At 42.1% G+C, this 23,174-nt stretch overlaps 1 protein-coding gene across 2 annotated transcripts in view; it reads left to right on the forward strand.

The window, feature by feature from the left end:
- The window catches only part of PARD3B (par-3 family cell polarity regulator beta), a 1,547,452-nt gene extending 1,527,332 nt beyond the window's left edge, over positions 1–20,120 (forward strand). For both annotated transcript variants that reach the window (XM_044302617.1, XM_044302618.1), the window contains exon 23: positions 18,641–20,120. In XM_044302617.1, the coding sequence (XP_044158552.1) occupies positions 18,641–18,965 (325 nt within the window). In that variant the 3' untranslated portion in view covers positions 18,966–20,120. The remainder of the gene's footprint in view (positions 1–18,640) is intronic.
- Positions 20,121–23,174: the final 3,054 nt, after the last annotated feature.

Consider the following 23,174-nt stretch of genomic DNA (forward strand, 5'->3'; position numbering starts at 1 on the left):
TATCCCTTTGGTTCCTTAGTTTTGGATCCAGTCAGTCGGATCTTCATTTTGTGTCTTCTAGTTTTCTGTACACCTTCCGTGACATTATAAACCGCCTAAACCGTCTTAAGCATGAATCCGGTTTCAACCTTGATTGACCGCATGCAGGGTCTTTCACTGGAGGTAGAAGATCTCCGGAAAACTGTCTCTCAGTTTGAGGTGACCGTTTCTGCTTGCGTTCATGGAATTTGTTCTGAGCCTAAAATCTCGCTTCCGGAAACGTTCTCCGGGGGTAGTGAGAATTTTGTTCGTTTTAGAGAGGCTTGCAAACTCAATTTTCGCCTACTTCCCCATTCCTCTGGTGATGATGAGCGGAGGGTGGGGATCATCATCTCGCTGCTCAGGGATAACGCTCAGTCTTGGGCCTTTTCGCTGCCGGTGAGGGCACGGCCCCTCCGTTCAGTGGATGAATTTTTTTTAGCCCTGGGTCAGATATATGATGATCCAGATCGTATTGCTCTGGCTAGTCTAGACTACGTCTTTTATGTCAGGGTAAACAATCCGCGGAGATATACTGCTCAGAATTTCGGAGATGGGCAGCTGATACTGGTTTGAATGATGCTGCACTCCGAAGTCAATTTTGCCATGGTCTTTCAGAGGGATTGAAAGATGCATTTGCCTTTCATGAGAGACCTACCTCCTTGGACTCTGCCATGTCTCGGGCCGTTCGTATTCACAGGCGTCTTAGAGAGAGAGGAGAGATCACTCCTTCCTGTCATACTCAGTCCAAGTACAGTGCTGCGGTCTCATTCAGTGCACAGGGGTCTCAGTCGCTCTCAATCCCTACTGAGCAGGGGCCCATGCAGCTGGGTTTACTAGCCTCTGACAATAGAGGATTCAGCGCTCATAGGAAGGTTTGTTTCTGTTGTGGAGGTATAAATCATTTGGCAAATGTTTGTCCCTCTAGGAGATTCAGGCAGTTTTTTTTAGAGTAATAAAGAAACAAAAAGAAAAAAATCCTCTAAAAACGTTCCTCTAAATCTGTTACTATTGGCAAGGTTGATGCGGAAATTGAAGGTTTTCCATTTGCTTGTAGTTCCCGTTTTGTCCTACCTGCCAGGGTGGCGCTAGAGAGAAAGAACATTTTTTGTGAGATTTTTGTAGATAGTGGAGCAGCTGTCAATCTCATTGATAATCAATTTGCTATAACTCATGGTTTCCAGGTATGCACTTTGGGAAAGGATATACCTGTTTTTGCTATTGATTCCGTTCCACTTTCTCAGAAATCGTTAAAGGGCATAGTTCACAATATCCGTTTGATTGTGAGTGATACTCATGTTGAGGATGTTTCATGTTTTGTCCTAAGCGGGTTGCCTACTCCTCTAGTGTTGGGGCTACCCTGGCTCACTAAACATAACCCCACCATTGATTGGCAAGCGAGGCAAATAAATGGTTGGAGTGACTCTTGCAGAGAGAATTGCCTCACAACATCTGTTTCTGAGGTTTCTACTAAGACTGTACCATCTTTTCTCTCTGAATTTTCGGATGTGTTTTCTGAGAGTGGTGTTCAGGACTTGCCCCCTCACAGGGAGTACGATTGCCCTATTAACCTCATCCCAGGAGCCAAGCTGCCTAAATCTCATTTATACAATCTCTCCCAACCTGAAAGGGTCGCTATGCGTGCTTATATCTCTGAGAGTCTGAGAAAGGGACACATACGACCCTCAAAGTCACCTGTTGCCGCTGGTTTTTTCTTTGTTAAGAAAAAAGATGGTTCTTTAAGACCATGTCTGGATTTCAGGGAGCTGAACAGTATCACAATTCGTGACCCTTATCTGCTTCCTCTGATCCCGGACCTGTTTAACCAGATTGTTGGGGCTAAAGTTTTTTCCAAGTTGGATCTAAGAGGGGCATACAACCTGGTCAGGGTCAGAGAAGGAGACGAATGGAAGACGGCCTTCAATACCCCTGAGGGCCATTTTGAGAATTTGGTTATGCCTTTTGGTTTGATGAATGCTCCAGCCGTCTTTCAGCATTTTTTTATTATTTAATGGGGAAATTTGTATTAGTGTATCTAGATGACATTTTGATTTTTTCTCCTGATTTCAAAACTCATAAGGAACACTTATGTCAGGTCTTGCTCATCCTGAGGGAGAATAAATTGTACGCTAAACTGGAAAAATGTGTGTTTGCTGTTCCAGAAATTCAATTTCTGGGGTTTCTTCTCTCCGCTTCTGGTTTTCGCATGGACCCCGAGAAGGTCCGCGCTGTGCTTGAGTGGGAGCTCCCTGAGAATCAGAAGGCGCTGATGTGTTTTTTGGGTTTTGCCAATTATTACAGGAAGTTTATTTTGAATTATTCCTCTGTTGTTAAACCACTCACTGATATGACTAGAAAGGGGGTAGATTTTTCCTCCTGGTCGGTAGAGGCGCGTAAGGCCTTTTCTAATATCAGGGAGAGTTTTGCTTCCGCTCCCATCTTGGTACACCCTGATATTTCTCTACCCTTCATAGTTGAGGTTGATGCTTCTGAGGTGGGTGTGGGTGCGGTCTTGTCTCAGGGTCCCTCTCCTGCCAAATGGCGACCGTGTGCCTTTTTCTAAAAGAAACTCTACTCCGCAGAGAGAAATTACGATGTGGGAGATAGGGAGTTGTTGGCCATCAAGTTAGCTTTTGAGGAATGGCACCATTGGCTAGAGGGAGCCAGACACCCTATTACCGTGTTTACTGACCATAAGAATCTGGCCTACTTGGAGTCAGCCAAGCGTCTGAACCCGAGACAGGCCAGATGGTCTTTGTTCTTTTCAAGGTTTAATTTTGTTGTCACGTTCCACCCTGGGGTTAAGAATGTGAAGTCGGATGCCCTGTCGTGTTGTTTTCCGGGAGGTGGGAATTTTGAAGACCCGGGTCCCATTTTGGCTGAAGGTGTGGTGGTCTCTGCTCTTTATTCTGAAATGGAGGCAGAGGTTCAGGTAGCCCAGTCAGAGGCTCCTGATCTTTGTCCTCCTGGGAGGTTGTTTGTGCCTCTCGCTTTAAGACACAAGATTTTTAAGGAGCACCGCGATACTGTCCTTGCTGGGCACCCGGGGACAAGAGCCACAGTGGATCTCATCGCTCGGAGATTCTGGTGGCCGGCGCTTCGTAAGTCGGTTAAGGGTTTTGTGGCAGCCTGAGAGACCCTTGCTCGTGCCAAAGTCCCTCATTCACGGCCATCAGGTCCTCTCCTTCAGTTACCCATTCCTTCCCGTCCTTGGACACATCTGTCCATGGACTTCATTACGGACCTGCCTTGTTCCTCGGGGAAGACTGTGATTCTGGTGGTGGTGGACCGTTTTAGCAAAATGGTGCATTTCATTCCTTTTCCTGGCTTGCCCAATGCTAAGACGCTGGCGCAGGCATTTATTGATCACATTGTCAAATTGCATGGTATTCCTTCAGACATAGTCTCTGATAGGGGCACACAGTTTGTTTCCAGATTCTGGAAGGCTTTCTGTTCTCGCTTGGGGGTTCGGTTGTCATTCTCTTCTGCTTTCCACCCGCAGTCGAATGGCCAGACAGAGCACGTCAATCAGAATCTGGAGACATATCTGCGCTGTTTTGTGGCGGAGAATCAGGAGGATTGGTGTTCTTTTTTGTCCCTTGCTGAGTTTGCTTTAAATAACCGTCGTCAGGAGTCCTCTGATAAGTCACCATTTTTTGGTGCATATGGGTTTCATCCGCAGTTTGGGACATTCTCTGGAGAGGGGTCTTCTGGTTTACCTGATGAGGACAGCTTCTCCTCGTCTTTGTCATCTATTTGGCAAAAGATTCAGGATAATCTAAAGAGCATGAGTGAGAGATATAAGCGTGTGGCGGATAAGTGACATGTGCCTGGTCCGGACCTGAATGTTGGTGATCTGGTGTGGTTCTCTACCAAGAATATCAAATTGAAGGTTCCCTCCTGGAAGTTGGGTCCTAAGTTTATTGGGCCTTACAAAATCTTGTCCGTCATCAATCCTGTTGCCTACCGTCTTGATCTTCCTCAGACTTGGAAGATCCATAATGTTTTTCATAAGTCCTTATTAAAACCTTATGTCCAACCCATTGTACCCTCGTCTTTGGCTCCTCCTCCGATTGTGGTTGATGGTAATCTTGAATTTCAGGTCTCTAGGATTGTGGATTCTCGTGTCGTCCGCGGTTCTCTCCAGTACCTCGTTCATTGGGAGGGTTATGGTCCTGAAGAGAGGATGTGAGTCCCAGTGACGGACATTAAGGCCACTTGTCTCATCAGGGCTTTCCATAGGTCCCATCCTGAGAAGGTGGGCTCTGAGTGTCCGGAGTCCACTCGTAGAAGGAGGGGTACTATCACCACCAGACATCTGAGAAGCTCTGACAGACGTTCTTCAGAACCTCCCCCTTGAGGTTCCTTTTGTTTTGCTTTCGTTTTCTCATCTCGTTAGCCTCTCATCTCAGCTGTCATGTAGGTGCACTGATTGCATCCCTTTAAATCCCTTCCCATACTGCATCACTTTGCGGTTTATACAACTTCCTGGAGTGTGTGCATGCTGGAATGCTGGAGGCTACTACTGAGTCTTCTACAGATAAGTTTTGTTCATTCATTTGTATTTTCCTGTTTGCTGGATCCCAGGTGACCCTGACTCCCTCCGTATCAAGTGTAGGGAGCCGGTGGTCATGTCCCCTCACTACTATAGGGTGTTCAGGTGTTATACAGTCGAGGAACGAGGATATGCGATCATCTACCATTGAGATTTTTGCATAGGCTGAGCAGTTAGGGAGAGAGCCAGGTCTGTTGCAGGGCTATCCCTTTGGTTCCTTAGTTTTGGATCCAGTCAGTCGGATCTTCATTTTGTGTCTTCTAGTTTTCTGTACACCTTCCGTGACACCAGGACTACGGGATGAACAACATCATTCCACTGCTTTATGTCCTGGAACAGATGCTGGTAAGTCTGGATGGTCAGGGGACTGGAGACATGGCCCCTAGATCTCACGGCCACATGAGCCCTGTGGGGGCTGAACTGGAGGAGGAGGAGGACATTAGAGCACAAGCAATGTGTAGCGAAATGGGTGGTTTTTCTACCCAGGTGAACAGAGAGGAGGAGCAGGAGCAGCCAGTGGAGCTACAGGGCGATAAAGAAGACGAGGCAGAGGACCCAGACACACTGTGGCAGTATGCATTGGAGATGGAGGCAGGGAGTCCCTCTGAGTCACTTGCACAAATGGCCCGATGCATGCTCACTTGCTTGCGCAGTGACAGCAGAATTGTCACCATTTGGCAGAGGGATGACTTCTGGCTCTCCACCTTGTTGGACTCTTGCTACCGGTCCAACATGGGACCCGTTTTTTACACCCGCTGAGAGGAAAAACAAACTGAACTACTATAAAGACATCCTATGTAGTCAGTTGACCGCTGCCTATCTGCGCCATCATCCATCCTCTCGCAGGTCTGACCGGGGGGTTCACTCTGCTCATGTTCTTCTGCCATGACTGATGTGGCAGGGTGGGGGGGGAGGTAGGAGTTCCAGCTCCATCAGCAGCAACTTGAGTCTAGAGTCGCTGATGAGCAGTTTTCTTCACCCGCCTAGGGAAGAAACCACTCACCAACAGCAGCAGCAGCTAGACCTGGAGCAGGACTTGAACCAGCAGGTGGTGGCATACTTGCACAGCACCCTGCCTCCCCCTTTGAAGATCCGCTGGAATACTGGGCAGCCAAACTGGGTTTGTGGCCGCAACTGGTAGAGTTTGCCCTGGAAAATGTGCCTGGCCAGTAGTGTGGCATTAGAGCGGGTGTTTAGATCGGCAGGGGCCATAGTTACCCCAAGAAAAACTCGCCTGTTCACCCAAAATGGGGAGAGATTGACCTTTGTCAAGATGAATCAAGCGTGGATCAGCCAGGATTTCCACCCACTAATACCTGATGCATCAGACTAGATCATCCATGGTGCCACACCAACACTTTCACAAAAGAGACCGGTTTCTTCTGGCTGCCTGCCTCAGGTTCTATTCTGATGCTGCCACCCGCCTAATGCTACACATCTGATGCCAAGTGCTCCTTCTTTCACCCACCATCTTCAGCTGGTACTAGTATTGCTACCCACCTCCCCACTCTGTCACCGTGTCACTCTGTGGTCTCCTGATGCTGCTGCCACCTCCACACTATGTTATCTTCCCACTCTGTGGTCTCCTGATGTTGCTGCCACCTCCACACAATGTCACCTTGCCACTCTGTGGTCTCTTGATGCTGTTTCCACCTCCACACTCTGTCATTGTGCCACTCTGTGGTCTCCCGATGCTGTTGCTACCTCAACACTATGTCACCTTGCCACTTTGTGGCCTCCTGATGCTGCTGCTGCCACCTCCACACATTGTCATTGTGCCACTCTGTGGCCTCCTGATAGTGCTGCTGCTACCTCCACACTGTCATTGTGCCACCCTGTGGCCTTCTCCTGGTGCTGCTCCTGCCACCTCCACACTGTTATTGTGCCAACCTGTGGCCTCCTCCTGATGCTGCCACCTCCACACTCTGTGATTTTGCCATTCTGTGGCCTCCTGATGCTGCTGCCACCTCCACACTGTCACCGGGCCACTCTGTGGTCTCCTCATACTGCTTCCATCTCACCACTGTCAAAGGGCCACTCTGTTCCCACCCTCCCCACTTCATGACTGGGCCGCTATTTTGCGTTTTGGCCTGGCTGACAACATCATTTATTTGACCCTTCTTATGATCTGTTTGAAGGAAGGAAAAATGAGACGCACAATGGATCCTGTTTATGTGACAGCTGTAAAACCTGCTTGACATGGTCCCTATTTTGCATTGGAATTGGCTTATTATTTGGTAGCCAAAAGCAGGAGTGCATACAAAACACTGAAGAAATGCAAATATTCCATTCACGTGGCATCTTTTTTTTGGATCCACCCCTGTTTTTTGGGGGGCTCTATCAATACTGATGGATTACTGACCAAATGCTGAGCGAGTGAAGGTGGATGCTCAATAGACAGGATCCGTTTTTTGTGGGTTATTGTACTGACGGATCAGAGGAAGGACAAAATAGTCCGTGACGTCAACACAATCTTACTGCTAACAACCTCTCCACTCTGTTCGGGGGGCTCTACTTGTATAAGCATTTAATAGAACAGGTTCTGTAGACATCTATGTGGAATCAACTGCTGACTGTGTAAAAGGAGTGTGCTTCTTCTTGACTCTAACATTACTGTAAGGCTGAGTTCACACTTGAGTTATTTGGTCAGTTTTGGCCCCATAACTGTCCAAATAAATAAAGTGTGCATTGATTCTAAGAGCGACACCTGTCATATGCATGTCATACTGACTCACAGTTTATTCCCTTATTCATTGTTTATAGTGTTTGCACAGAATGACGTGCTGCCGACAAATGATTATATTTTCTGCTACATGGAAGTTTGGATCAACCAAAAAATGAGCGTTGATTCCCGATAATTGCCCCAGTCATCAGCTTGTGTAAAAGGGCCATAAGTAATGAGTGGTATAGGTTGCAGTATTTTTATGGCATGTATATATGCATATGTAATACAATATCATGTCCTAAATTCCATATGATTTAAAGTATGAATTAGTAACAAATTGTCTTAGTTTGCAAATGACAAGTGGAACACGTATCTATAGTACATTGTGTATAGTTGGGTTACATGATTAAGACATCTGGTGAGGTGTAGTGAATGTCAGAGGCCACAAATTATAATCAGCACTGAAAACAAACCTAGCAAAAAAAAAGCCATTTTCTTCAGGACCTGAAATCATCCATCGTCCTTCTGTTTGTGTTACTTTAAATTATATGTTGATTCTTTTTGGTTATTTGATATTGGTAAGAGCTCTAAATAATAAAAATGTCATAATATAAATCATAAATGAGCAAAATAAAACACCCTAAACACTGGGACCAATGTGAAAACTAGGGCTGTAAAGACCATATAATATTGCCATAGTTTAGGCACAAAACCAGGTTATTGGTGATTGTACCAGGGAATGATAGGTATCACTTTACATGTATAAATCGTTTTGTGTCTGAATTAGCAAATTCTGTCCAAATCAAATATGGTCCAATTTCTCTTAAATGTAGTATATAACAGTCTCTGGTCTCCTAGGATTCAGAGGATAAATATGTGTCCTAGAAGGTGAGAGAGAGTTAGATTTGGATAAGTCTATTGGGCTCTGAGTGGCTGTGATCATACACTGACAGGTGAAGTTATTACAATGGCCTCTTTCAAGCGTAGGATTTATTACTCAGCAAGTAAACAGTCAGTTCTTGAAGTTGTTGGAAAAATGGGCAAATGTAAGGATCTGAGCAACTTTGACAAGGGCCAGATTGTGATGATTAGACAGCTGGGTCAGAGCAACCTGAAAATGGCAGGTCTTATGGAGTGTTGATAGTCTGCCAGAGTCTAGGTCAGGCATCCTCAAACTGTGGCCCTCCAGCTGTTGCAAAACTAAAACTCCCAGCATGCCCGAACAGCCTACAGGTATCAGCCTACAGCAGGGCATTGTGGGAGTTGTAGTTTTACAACAGCTGGAGGGCCGCAGTTTGAGGATGACTGGTCTAGGTCATGATGCCCACGGCTTATTGATGCATGTGGGGAGTGTCTGTGTAGTCCACTTCCACAGCTACAATTTAGATAGCTATTGCCGAACAGCTATTCCTCCTTCTTACCCCACACATGCACACTCAGAGCAGCCGAGCATGCATGTGACCTAAATGGGAGATTGTATATAAACCACTGCCTTCTAACTTATATTCCCCTGAGAACAAAAGGATCAAGTATAATGAAATTCATTAGCCTGATCCAGCAGATGTCACGGGAAAGTCAGGAAATCCCCATAGATGGTTGTCCTGTCCAGCCAACGTTGGCCTCTACTCAGGAACCCCCTGTATTAAGGTGCCCATACAATCAGATGAACATTTTACTGTATATGGGGGTGCTTCTACTTTGCCACCAATGGCAGATACTGAGGTAAAGAAGTGTCTGGCATGCTAGATTTCTAAATGCTTGTGTTGTGCTAAACTTACATGCAAGTTTTTGGGTGCATTTTGATTAGTAAATATTCTCCATTGGGTTTCATTTTCTTACTCCTGTCATAAAAACTCTAAGGAGATTTATTAACTCCCTATGCCATGGATTTGGCATTGAAGAGTTGGAAAACAGTTTTTTGTGATATTATAAATGCCATTGAGACTAGATTTAGTCGCAATTGGCATTTTTATGCCACCTTCACTAGTTTTTGAAAGCGGGGCATGCTGTGGCACATTTATCATCATGTATGCCAGTAACTGGCCTAAATAAGTGAAATCTATGCCAGCTGCAAGCTGACTGCTGGAGGAGGCATTTCATGTATGACCAGGCCTGCACCTCTTCATAAACTAGAAGCCTCTCATGGTGGGGACGGCCCCTCAGGACCAGCCTAGCACACACCAGTCTTGGTAAATCAGGCCCTTAATACTTGTCAGAGTTTGCTACACTGGTTTCCAGCCCAGGTAATGGGTGAGATAGAGAGCCCGGTCTGTACGGATACATTGCCTCAAACTATGAGAGAGATGATTGTGCTACTGATGTATGTAGATCACAGAGGATTGGAATTTGAAATAGCTGAGATTCATTCTTAATTGGCATAATTATATTTGGAATATTTAGCATTTGAATGTCCAATCACTAAATTTGCTGATATTAATGAAACTCTATATGGTGCAGACTTACACATATACAGTTACATATAAATTACATTACGTTTGTCTGTGTCTTATTTTAATTATGTTCACATTTCTCATTAGAGAGAACCAATCAGACACAATTACATACTTGTCGGTGATTGGCACTTGTTTTTCTTCTACAGACAAACTAATCTAACACTTAAAAAGACATCCATTCACTACATGACAGCGAGACCCATTCATAATCCCTCCTTATTTCTACAGCTATGTAGGTCAGGATTTGCTCTGTGTAACAGAGAGCAGCAATATGCCAGCGCCATGCGTCCTGGATCGTTTTTTCATTCTTGTTTCACTCCCTGCCTTAGCAAGTACAAACATACGGCACCGTCATAATGAGTTTAGCAGAATAACACTTTTAAGCCTTGTTCTATTCATTACACAAAATTGTTCCACTCAAAGTTTCAGATTAAACGTATGTTGAGCGAGGAGTATCCTTGGGTTGTGCGTAGTCTATTTCCCTTCATTTCAACAGCAATAAAAACCGAAATATAATTTCCAGAGGAGTGATGAGTGGAATGACTGAATAAAGAGTAGGTGTGAGTGTAAAGATACCAGTTGTCCGGCAGCTTATGCCATTTAGGAACCATTTCTGTATGTCGGAGGCGGCTTTTGTCTTTTCCTTCAACACCTAGTCTGGACTATCTCAGTAAGGACTATGACTGCTTGTCTTCTTCAGCCCTCCATTCATCCAGCATCAGATCCCAGAGGATGAACTTCCTTCAGTACCTCATTTTTAGTTCAGACAGGAAACATTTGCACTAAGTGATTCCAATGGGACAATGACTAAATCATTTTAAAGGCAGATACTATGAGTCCTTGAATGTGCCTTTAAATCTCAGAAAAGGTGCCTATCCTTGGCCAGGAAGCTTGTGAAAGAGATAGTGACTATGCTGTAATCATCACAAACACACCTGGCAAGTATTAAAAGCAATTATATTCCCGTAAAGACATCAGGTCTGTAGTAAAACCTCCAGGATATTCGGCCTTGTCCTATGATAAGAATACTGCATGTTTTCCATATCTTCACATAGCATTGGCTCTGCCTGGATATTGTTCCTGTTTGCTAGCACTGGACATGAACTCTTTTTATTACATTTTATTAAAGGCCGTCTAATTCCCTTCTATGGCCTTATCAGTCTCCTCAGTTGCAATGTATTATTCAAGAAGACCATATTACCCGGCAGAATTTAAAATGACCTTTAAAAAAGTAAGGAAGTAAGCAATATCAAAGTGATGACCAACCCTTCAACGCTGTACATCTGATCCTTTTTAGAAATTTGGATTCAGTTGTCATGGTAACTACAAAAAAATTACCGTGATGACACACTTATACTGGGAAATGTGCAATATCTATGGCTTACCAACTGTCATAACAAGTGGAGAGAGTATAAACGTGAGACTTGGTGTAGTCAGTGTTAGGCCAGAGCTCTCAGTTCACCATTCAGCCTATGTGCCTCTTCCATATACGTTGGTTTTGAAGATAAAAAGGAAAGGCTCTGTTTGCTCTTGCAGATAGATGTCAATGGAGCCACAACAGGTATGCCGAATCCGTTTAGATGTCAATGGAGCCACAATTAGAGATGGCCTTGCAGTTTGCCCAGCGGTCGTTTCGCGGCGAACTTTGCGTGTTTGTGATTCGCCGAACATGCGAAAGAGATGTTGGATATATTTGTGCCCGCCATATTCTTTTACATTGTGAAGAATTTTGACCCATGACACATCCATCAGGTGGTACAGGACAGCCAATTGAGACCTTTCAGCACATGGACACACCCCCTACCTTATAAATAAACCTGATCTGGCCGCCATTTTACATTCAGTGTTTTGCCAGTGTAGGGAGAGGTTTCTGTGTGGAGCAGGGACAGGCTGTTAGGGACACCAAACGCTAGCTAATAGGGCCACAAAAGTCCTTTTAAGCACTAGTATAGGAGTGCTATCGATAGGTGTGATACACAGAGGGGTGCGATATACTTATAATATACTTTTATAATGAGTCAAAAACACATTGATCTATATAGTGATCTCCTGGAAGTCAGGGGCCTAGGGGCTAGGGGCTTACTAGGGCCATTTTTATATAGGGTAAGGTTCCGGACGGGTCGCTCTTATCAGGGCGGGTTGTCTGTGGTTAGGCCATCAGGGCCAGAATAGTACCCCCCCTGTAGGGCAATATCAGGGACAGTTCTTTGCCCACCCTGTCCTTCAATACCACATCATCATCTAGCCCAGGGATAGATGGTTTTTGCTTTCCCTCCGGGAATCACGGATGTGCACTGGAACCCCCCCGATTGTGGTAGGACATATGGTTTCTGATTTGGTGCCGCTGAGCACTTGTTATTGCCTACCACATCTATGCTTTTTGCTTAACTTTTTAATAATTGTATTTATTTTCATTTTGAGGGATATCTTTTCCATTCACACGTCCGCAAAATGGGTCCGCACAAAATTGCGGAACAGGTGCAGACCCATTCATTTTCAATGGGGCCGGAATGTGCTGTCCGCATCCACATTTGCGGATCCGTGCTTCCGTTTCCGCAAAAAAAAGAACATGTCCTATTCTTGTCCGCAATTGCAGACAAGATTAGGCATTTTCTATTATTATCATTATTATTATTATTTATTATTAAAGTGCCATTCATTCCATAGCACTGTACATATGAGAAGAGGTGCACATACATAATACAGACAATTGCACTAATCATAAACAAGACGAGTTACAAACTGGTACAGAAGGAGAGAGGGCCCTCAATCTACATGGTATGGGAGAAGGACACAGTAGGTGCGGGTGAAGTTGGTTATGGCGGTATAGAGGCAGCAGGGTCACTGGTTGTAGGCTTGTCTGAAGAGGTGGGTTTTCAGGTTTCTTTTGAAGGATTCCACTGTAGGTGAGAGTCTGATATGTTGGGGTAGCGAGTTCCAGAGTATGCAGAATGCACATTGCCAGATCTGTTTTGCAGATCCGCAAAACACTTACGGACGTATGAATGGACCCTCATAGTAACATTATTAAAGGTTACGTTTTATCTTTATGTATATTCTAATGGATTGCCTTCCTTGTACAATGTTATAATATGCTTTCTATGTTAGAAAGTATATTATAGTGCATTTGTATTGTGCGGCAGTTGTGTGCGGTTCTGCTGCGATACTGCAGGTATATAGAGGGACAAGCGTTATTGGAACAAATAATTTCTACTGGTGTAATATACCAGTCGTCCCCCCAAAAAAATGATTGAAGCGGGGTGTTATATACCGATATACTTTCTTTATAGTGCATTTGGGTACTGTATAGTGCATTTGCGCATGCGCATACGTGAAAATTATATTGCCGATATTTCGCATTGAAAAAATTGAATGAATAGAGATCGCAAATTCGAATAATACATCTGGTATGTCACTGTCCATGTTGTGGGACTATTTGTGCACTTCTAGTAATTATTTCTTGGCTGCAAATATGAGCTGAAGGTTTTTCAGGTTCACCTGCCATTAAAATGAATGGGACCCGCCGCGAACTTGCGGTTCGCAAACATTTTATTGCTTTTGCGAACCGTCCCGGCAGATGTCCGTCCATCACTAGCCACAACAGCTATGCCGAATCCGTTTTTCAAATGGATGCCAAATGTTGACAGATCCCATTGACACATTATAAGGTGATTTATGGGAATTTTTTATACAATAAAATTCTACTGTCCAGACATTACATGGTAATAACACTTCCATCACAAAATCTACTATACAACAAAAAAACACAACCTGCAAGTTTTTTGTTTGTTTTTTACCATTACTATGCAGAAGAGTAATCACATTAGGTTAAACTATAACATTTGTATAAAAAATTGCAAGAATTAAATTATTTTAGATTGCTTACAGTAGACAGTGATAAAAAACACAACTAAATCAGTGGTGTATGAAGTGACCAGAATATGAACCATGCACTTGGCCCTAACCCTATTTAATCTTTGCATGAATCAAGTTCAGCCATTCATTCCACCCAGTCCTGTAAATGGACCATGAAAACACATAAAGGCAGCAATTGTGGACATTGCTATGGAGTATAATACAGCTGCTTTGATGTTTTGATACATTAAAAGAGCAGTAAATGAAAAGCATCATCCTGCTTGTTAATTGTATAACAGCAAGCAGAGCAATACTAAGCCATGACACGGTCCGTACGGGACAGCGGACCAGCGGTTGGGCTGGAGCTCACAGCATCATAGATCACTATGATAGAGTAAGTTCGGGTCAGCTGAGCCATGGTTGGTCTGGTATGCGGCCATCACAAAGACTGTGGCCATCACACAGGCCTGGTTAAATGTACAGATCCCAGTAACCAGTATCAGTATCATTCTGTAGCCACCTAAAATAAGGAACAATAATTCTTCAAGTATACATAGCAGATTCTTATGTGTGATTGTCCTCAATGTTATTTACATGGATTAATTATTACAAAAATTTGTTATTCAGATTTGTATCATGTGATCAATAGGCCCATTTACACACCATGATTTTCATTGTTCATCTGCATTAACACTGGTCAGTTATTGTTAAATTTGCTCAGAAATTAGCCTTAAAGGTGTTCTGTACTAAAGAAGTACATTTTGTAATATAAACTGCATTAAAAGTTTGATGCAAGGAGCTGTCAGAGCGGCTGCAGGTTTTTCTCTTGTTAGCTGCCTCTCCGACAAGATGGATTCAATACAACTAGGCTTAACCATAAGACCGCTAACTTGGAAAAACTTGCAGCCACAACTCCCTGCTCCCTTTTATTTGTTGTACTTGCTCGCAGAAAAGTACAATACATTAGAGATGAGTGAATCGATTCTACAGATTCTGATTTTTTTGTGATTCGTTTCAGGCAACGAGAGAGAACTCCTAGTATGCAAAGTACATGTGCAAAGTATTGTAGGCAAGGCAATTTTCCTCTGGATTTCTGGAAAATATATTACCTAAGCCTGTCTGATACCAGCATATGTAAGATACACTAATTTTCATCTATTTTTCCAGAAACTCAGAGGACGTTGGCCTGACTTGCTTATAGTTATACTCCTCATGCATACTGAGCGCTCTCCATAATGAGAAATAGTACCCTAACCAAGGTCTCTCACACAGCCATGCAAAGTTTCTTTGCTCGGCTCTGCTAAAGGGTAGTTACCCATAAAGTGCTGGGCTCCTGGTATGAGCCACTCAGTTTTCCTTTTGGAAAGAAGACTGGCTTGTGTGTCTCTTTTCCAAAGGAGAAGTATGTGGGGACACAAGCACAGCAATAGATAAAAAATCTTTTATGAAAAAACACTGAAAAGTCCTAGGAAAACAGAGGGTGTTATATACCAACGTTCAGGACAATTGACATATTTGATTTAGGTAGTAACTGTTCAGACCTGATTCGTCTTTTTTCAAAAATTTGGACTTGTGTAAATGAAGAAAATCAGTGTTTAAAGATAGTATCTTGCCAATTGGGCCACCATCACAAACTGCTTATCTTCTGAGTGTGTCCACATTATTGAACTCTGCTTAGAGGGTTCGAACAGTAGGCATCCTCTACTCCTGCTTATGAGCCGGCATAGTTCCTGAACAACTATTAACTACTACGTCACATGCTCATATGTATATTTATTGCCATTTTCAAGCCTGTGCATTTGCCAAATACCAGCTGTCAATAATATCCTTACGTCTGTCCTCTTTTTTAATGAAGTAGCTAGGAGTTATCAAGACATTTGTGTCAGGTGATTGAAAACCTATATCAGATGATTTGCGAGAAGCTTTCTTTAATATCTTGAAGTAAAAGTCTCGGCATCATTGCAGGCAATGTCCAGACAGAGGAAATGCTGAGCGTTCTTAATGTTCATTTTACAACCAGAACGTCGACTTCTTGCCAAGATCTCATAGCCTGTAAACTAAAATGTATTCTATTACTGTGTGCTAAATGAGAGACATCTGGACGGGAAGAGTATAAACTAATGTATTAATTGAATGTTTGGTCCAGTTGTTTTCCAGTAAGCTTGCAACATTTTACATATCTCCTTCCAATTTATAAAGTGTAGCTTTAATTGTGTACATGTTACAGACTATTTAACACCTGGTAGTGACATAATACAGTGAATGGCTCTGAACAAAGTGACCTCCAACGATTGTTCCAACAGTTTAGTTTTATGCGTATTACATGTCAAGTCTTTTGAGACAGTCCTGTAGTTTCTGGGCTTCTCTTACACAAAGTAAACGGAAAGGAAGGTCTATTTAAACTCTACAAACATGTTGGTATCCTGTAGCTTATTATGCTTGCATACCCAGCTACCCATGGTGGAGAAGTCAATCTGCCACTGATTTAAATTTCTCCTAGTAAACATTCCCAATTGATGATACACAGAATGGTTTCGGTGTTATATTATTTTCAAGAAGAAATCCATTTACTTCCTGCTCTGTGATTGTGAGGACATTTATAGCCGTGTAATCATGTATTAGTTCTCTTCTCAGTACTGCCATATTTTGGAACACCTGTCACATTGGCAGGATCCAGTTGGCATGTTTTGTGTCACTGTAAATTGGTAAAATGAGAACTGTTCATCACATTGAGATGTTTTATTCTAATAAATATTTCTTTAATCGCTATATAAAACATTCACTTGATAATAGAAAGCTGTTCAGCACAAGAAATCATACATGCCGAATATTCTCTGTAATGGCCAATTAAAGGAAATGTGTCAGAAAATGACCTGTTGTTTAAATCACATTTTCATGTTTAACATATTTGTAAATAATTTTTATGATGTTATTTTTAATTTTCCATTTAATTATCTATATAGATAAGACAGGATCCACCATTTACAATAGGTGATTGTCAAAGCTTATCTATTCTTTCCTTGTACAATGACCTCTGCACAGGGCACACAACATGCCTAGAAAACTCTCCCATAGAAGTCAGTAAGGTCCCCTCCTGACCATTGTGTCTATGGCCCATCGGGCTGCCGTAAAGCAATTTATTTTGCTGTGTAAATGCCCTATTAGAAGAACTCAGGCAAGATGGCTACCCATAATCATGTTCAGGTAATAGAATAAAAAATCTACAATCAGAAAATAAAACCAGATTAGAAAATAGGAGATGTGTCACTATCTGGTTTAAACTTTTGGTGACGCATTTCCATTAAAGAGGACCTTTCATGGGTCCAGACATTATGAAATAAGTAGCAGGTTATGTAAGACATAGTGCAGGTATGTAATATTGCTTACTAGTTTGTCTGGGCGCTGCTCCGTTCCCCTGCTGTGCCCCCTGCAGTTTTCCCGGTTGTTATGCTAATGATGAGCATTGGTACAGGGAGGAGGAGGCTGCCCTGTTTCTCAATGGGTGTCTCCTTCTCCCTGGCTGTGCCGCGGTCCAATCACAGCCAGGGAGAAGGTGAGCTGTTTTTTCTCCCTGGCTGTGACGCTCTCCGCTGTGATTGGACCACGGCACAGCCAGGGGGAGCCATGAAAGGTCCTCTTTAAGCTGGATCTAGAAATACAAATTTACTTAGCTTTGAGAAATGGAAGATAATGAAGGAGGGGGGGAAACAGCGCCAAGAAAAAAAGCAGCTCTAGAAAGTGGCCCCCTTGTGACATCTATTAGCAGCAGTCTCCACCTTTCTAAAAAGTTGGACAGATCCTCTGCAGTCCAGCAAATTTAATATTACTGATACTTACGCCAGAAAACCAGTGTAAATTACACCAGAACTCTATGCCTGAGTTCCCGAGCTATGCCAAAATGATCAAGAGGCGTGCACCTATAAATACATTTTTAAGAAATGACCAAGATAAGTGAAGGCATAACAACTATGGTAACAATATAATTTACTGGATCAAGTGAAGATTCCATCCTCCTTGATTATTTATTTTAATTTATTGCTGTACATTTTTAGATGAGATATAAAATATATAGATCCATCATTAATTGTTACCACTAGAAATATTGGCAGGTGTTAAGAAATTTTGTGAAATAAATTAAAATAAATAATCGCGGGGGACTTGATCTCTACTTGATCTAGCAAACCTTGGATGCTTTTGAGGAACTTCATTAAAAGTTATATTAATAGAGTGAAACAATGGCAATGGTTTTCTTTTAGTAAATTATAAAAACATTGGTGCATCTTATGCCAGTTTATTTTTATTAAAGGGCATCCGTCAGCAGATTCGGCAGCTGAAGGCACTTGTTTTTGTTCCACATTGCTGAGGAAAAAGATGTTTTAATATATGCAAATGAGCCTCTAAGAGCAATAGGGGCGTTGCCGTTACACCTAGAGGCTCTGTTCTCTCTGCAACTGCTGCAACTCTGCACTTTAATTGACAGGGTCAGGCAGTGAAAACATCATAATGCCTGGCCCTGTCAATCAAAGTAGAGAGGGTGCGACAGTTACAGAGAGAACAGAGCTTCTAGGCGAAAAAGTAACACCCCCATTGCTCCTTGAGGCTCATTTGCATATAATAAAACATTTTTTCTCAGCAATGCAGGCACAAATGAACATGGGCCAACACAGAGGCCTTCAGCTGCCAACCGCACATGCAATAGGTAATGCAGAGTAATGATCAGGAGCCTGGGAATCGGTACATCTGCAGCTGAAATGATGAAAAGAACGGCACCAGGTAAGTGTTCTGTTCGTTCTCCAGGCAATGAGATTTTTTTTCTTGAACCAGTGGGTTGCTTTAATACTGCGGTAAAGAACACTAGTGTTAATAAATTCCCTACATTAAAAGGTTGTCTCACTTCAGCAAATGGCATTTATCATGTATACAAAGTTAATGCAAGGCACTTACTAATGTATTGTCTTTTGCATGGTCTGTATAATCTCTAAAAAAATATACCTGCCCATTACAGGGCATTCAAATCTGAAAAATAGCAATAGCCACAATGTTGAACCCACACATTAGATACCTTATGGGTAATGTATTGTTTTTATTTTTCAGACCTGGACCTGTGGAGCCTATTGAGTACACGAATAGTCCACGTGCAATGTACAAAGCGAGGGAACCACCTTACTACTATGATGTGGCATCTCCAAGCGCCAAAGGTACCTATCCCAGGTCCCAGTCCCATGAAGAAGAGAACTACAGATTCCCTCCATATCATCCACCGTCAGCCAAGGGTCCTCTACGACAAGATGTGCCACCTTCTCCACCTCAAGCAAACAGATTACCGGGCTATGGTACTGGAGAGAGGTTAGGTCAAGACCGGTACCAATACAGAACCCAAGATCCAAGACAGAAAAACGCCATGACTGCAGCTGTATAGACTGAACAGAAATCAATACATTTAAAGAGAATACCAAGACTTGACTGTCATAACCCATGTTATGCTGCTGAATATACAAATTCCAAAATACTTTAATGGTACCCTACGGATAGGTGAAGTGTCGCTGCAGCCTTCTGTACAGCAATAACCATTCCAGAAGTGCATTAAGTTTATATGTTTTTATAAATATAGATCATAACCACATGTATCGTTCTCAGTATTTCAATTTCCTGGATATAAAGGAATTTTGGATAGGTCTTTTACATTTGGTTGTGTGGCATTCACAGGTGGCCATAACATCTACGTTAAAGTATCAGTAACTTCTATAATGACTACCAGTACTGTCTGGTGATACAGGAAAAAGCATCATGTATTATATATTCTACATTCCTGCCTGATGCCCTATCGACAGCAATACTCCTAGAAGAAATAGTTCTATTTTTTACATTTATATTTTACATTTTCCTGTTTTTTATACTGTACTTGATTCTGTGCTTCAAATGTCTTCTCCCGAAGAAAGAGATCTGCATCGACACGTTAGTTTGTCATTTGAAGTGTCCATCAGTCATTCTTATTGTAGCATATTTCTGTTTGTATACTTCTCTGATTTTACAATGGAACTCAATAGACCACTAGTATCTTCCTATGTTTTCCAGTAAGCCAATTGTAGGCTACCTCTGAGATGTAGGACAAGATTCACTGGATCATGATTAGGGTTGCACAATCCTGACCCAACTGGATTTTATGATGACCACTTTATATAGATGAATAAATGATTTTTAACTAGCTGATGTTTGATTAAATACTATACTTTATGTTGGATTATTTGTGTATGGCCCTCCCCAGTGCATACATATTGCATGTAAATCATTTAAGCACAAACAAAATAGAATATTAATAACTTGGCTGTCTGAATTTATGAGAACATACTATTTGGAACAGTTTATTACTTATATGAAGGGAGATTTTATTAACAATAAACTGCTATCTTTGAAGAGAAGCTCCAGTTTAGTCCTTCTTTAACTTTTGTATAATAATAGTAGTTTCATTAAATGGAGTTGTGCCACAAAACACATTCTACATTTTTCAAACCAGCACCTAGATCTGAATATTTTTGTAATTGCATGTAATTAAAACCTTAGTATAGCCAGTGAGCTGTTCAATAAAAATGTATCTGTATAGCGTCACATGCTGTTTGTTCTTTTCCTTATTCCTTGTCCACCGCACTGAGGTGGTTGCACATGCTCAGTTTAAATTTTCAACTGTCACCAGCTGTATCTACTGTTAGAATCTGTGGCAGTTACAAGGAAAGAGCTACAGCAGAAAGAACACACCCTCTTACAAAGGACACACCCCAGAGCTGCAAGCCCAAAGAGAATCTAGAAGAACAAATGAAGCATTGAATACAGTCATCTCTGGATCCATGTGTGGTGCAGGGCTGGTTCTGTCTTTGTTTGCCATGTACTATATGATGTCTGATTTTTATGGTTTACATCAATTATGGCATAAACCCTTTAATATTAAAGGTGTTGTATGGGCTTTGGCAGGGGTCCAATATCAGGCACCCTCTCCTTTCAGTTGTTTGAGGAGATTGCGCTCGAAGTTTTCATGTGCCATATGCCTTTTCTCTTCCTGAGCACTGCTGCAGCGAACAGGAAGAGAGAAGGGAGACGGCATGTGCATACTGCATGCACTGTCTCCTCAAACAGCTGATCGGTAGGGGTACCGGGTGTCGGACCCCCGCCAATCTCATATTGATGACCTATCCTGAGCATAGGTCATCAATAGAAGAAGCCTGGACAACCTCTTTAATCCTCTGACGCAGTGATTCCCAACCTTTTTAAAATATGGCAACCTCTGAAGACAATGGGGCACATTTATGAATCCTGTAGATGGCGTAAGCTTAAACAGACTGTCTAGACCTGCACAAGATTTATCACAGTAGCTCATGCTTGATCAGAAGTGTGGACCAGGGATAGAGACACTTTTGTTTAAAATTCATCTTTCAGCAGATTTGTACCTATTCAGCTGGCTCATCTCTTGCATGTGTGCTTGGCAGCTGAGGGAATCTGGGTTGGTCCTATGTTCATATGTGCCCACATTGTGTTTTAATGTACACTCATGTACACTGTAAAATGTATTAGAAAATACAACTTGTCCCACAAAAAACAAGCCTTCATATGGCTATGTGAATGGAAAAATAAAAAAAGTTATGGCCTTGGGAAGACTGGGAGTAAAAAATGAAATTGAAAATATTGAAAATCGCCCCGTCATTAAGGAGTTAAGAGGCCTAGGTGCATCTTATTCCAGCGAACACGGAATCAAGACTGGTATAAGAAATGCCAGTCTTGATAAATCTCCCCCTTGACACTACAAAGAGTTCCAAAGCACGCTGGCTTAGAAACACTATCATAATACAACATTATCAGAAACGCTCATTACATATAGTGCAATTCTACTAATAGGCTGTAAGGTATACAGCTGTATCAGAATACAGGCTGCCATAAACAGTCCACCATTATGTACTGTGCAAAAACACAGCTGGTAGCTTAACTGACCTGGTCAAATTCGTGTTGCAGAAGGGTTAATAAAGTTATCAATCTACCCATTCTGTTAGTCAGATTAATAAATGCCTGACTAGTTAATGTCAGAAAAAAATTTAAATAAGGAAACAAATAACTCCGAAAACTAAATGGAACGAGCTGAAAGGTACAAGTATAGTTCATGTTCAAAGCGAATTCACCCTGCAGAATGTATTGATCCCATACTAAGTGTGCAATCAATACTTTCTGTCACTGCATGCTTTTTACTGTGAAAAATGTATCACAGTAATAGAACATTGCAAACCCCTGGCTATGCGGTTTATTTTTTTCATTTTTCAGCTGAAACTTCCCCTGCTGTTCTTTTAGTAGCACACAAGGGATGTTAAACAGTATGTCCATTAATAAGAGGGAGAGAAAAAGAGATGCCCCAGGGTGGGTTTTTCTTCTCACTGTGGATGGTCAGGCTTTATGGTCTGGTGAAGGGCCAGCCAAAAAAACAAGGAATCTTGAAACTAGAAGTATTTGACTGTGAGTCAGACATAAGGCAGGGCAGCCAAGAAAAACAGCATGAGCCATGTCAATTTTTATTACAATAATACCAACTTTTTCTCTGCTGCTCTATACACCAGGTTTATTTAGCTACATAAAACTCAGTATTAATGTGGATTACTCATCAGGGGACTATACCTCGGAACCCTTAACAGCAATTAACTATATCACTCCACACCTTCAGACACACATCGCCATTCTCCATGTTAAAGCTTTGGTGTATATATTAATAGTTTTTGTAAAGTAAAGTAAATTTAAGTAAATTAATTGTGTTGGAGATTTTTTTCTTTTTTGAGACTTCATGCATTTAGAAAATATTTCTGCTGTGAACAGAAGCAAAATACAAGCCTTAAACAATACAAATTAGTGTATTGAGAACGGCGGGTTCAGCTAACAACCCAGATTTGTGTGGGGAACTCCTAAAGAGCCCTTTACACTGGCTGAGAGTTCACCAGATAATCGCTAATAAACGGTCATGGGAACACCCGTTAGTGATTATCTGGCAGTGTAGAGCTACAGCCGACCTTTACTCCCCCTTAAAACATGCTGTCAGGGGAGAGAAGGATTTTCCTCAATTATTTTGTTCTCCTAGGAGATAAGCCACAGCTACACGTGTCTATTGGTGGCTTTCTCTTCTTTCCCCATTGATAACGCATACATGGTTGGCCAAACTGAATTTGTATGAAGGAGTTGGGAGGGAATCAAGAGAGGTATCTGTTGGCTGACCAGTCATTAAGCCAACAGCTATTGAATGTGTATGTCCAGCTTTCCTCTGGTTTAGGCTTTAACTAGACATGAAGTACATCTACAGTATGTATACAACCTGTCACTAGGAGAGAACTAGTGATGTTTTTACAACTCCCTCCCGCCTTTCATATTAGAGTGAACTTCTGCACAAATTTAAAAATGACACTTTATATAGAATGCAGTAAATTTATAAAATTGTCAGCACCTAGCCAGCAGTTAAAGTTTAACTTTTTGGAATCTAAACATTATAAAAATCAAGTATGCATTTGTATAATAAGATAGCTCCATATAATGAAATATCATCGTTATTGTGAGGCACTTCACTTCAATCCTGGAGCAGGGCCTGGTTGTGACTGCAGCCTCTTCTCAA

Source organism: Bufo gargarizans, chromosome 8 (assembly GCF_014858855.1).
Source record: "Bufo gargarizans isolate SCDJY-AF-19 chromosome 8, ASM1485885v1, whole genome shotgun sequence".
Classification (NCBI taxonomy): Eukaryota; Metazoa; Chordata; class Amphibia; order Anura; family Bufonidae; genus Bufo; species Bufo gargarizans.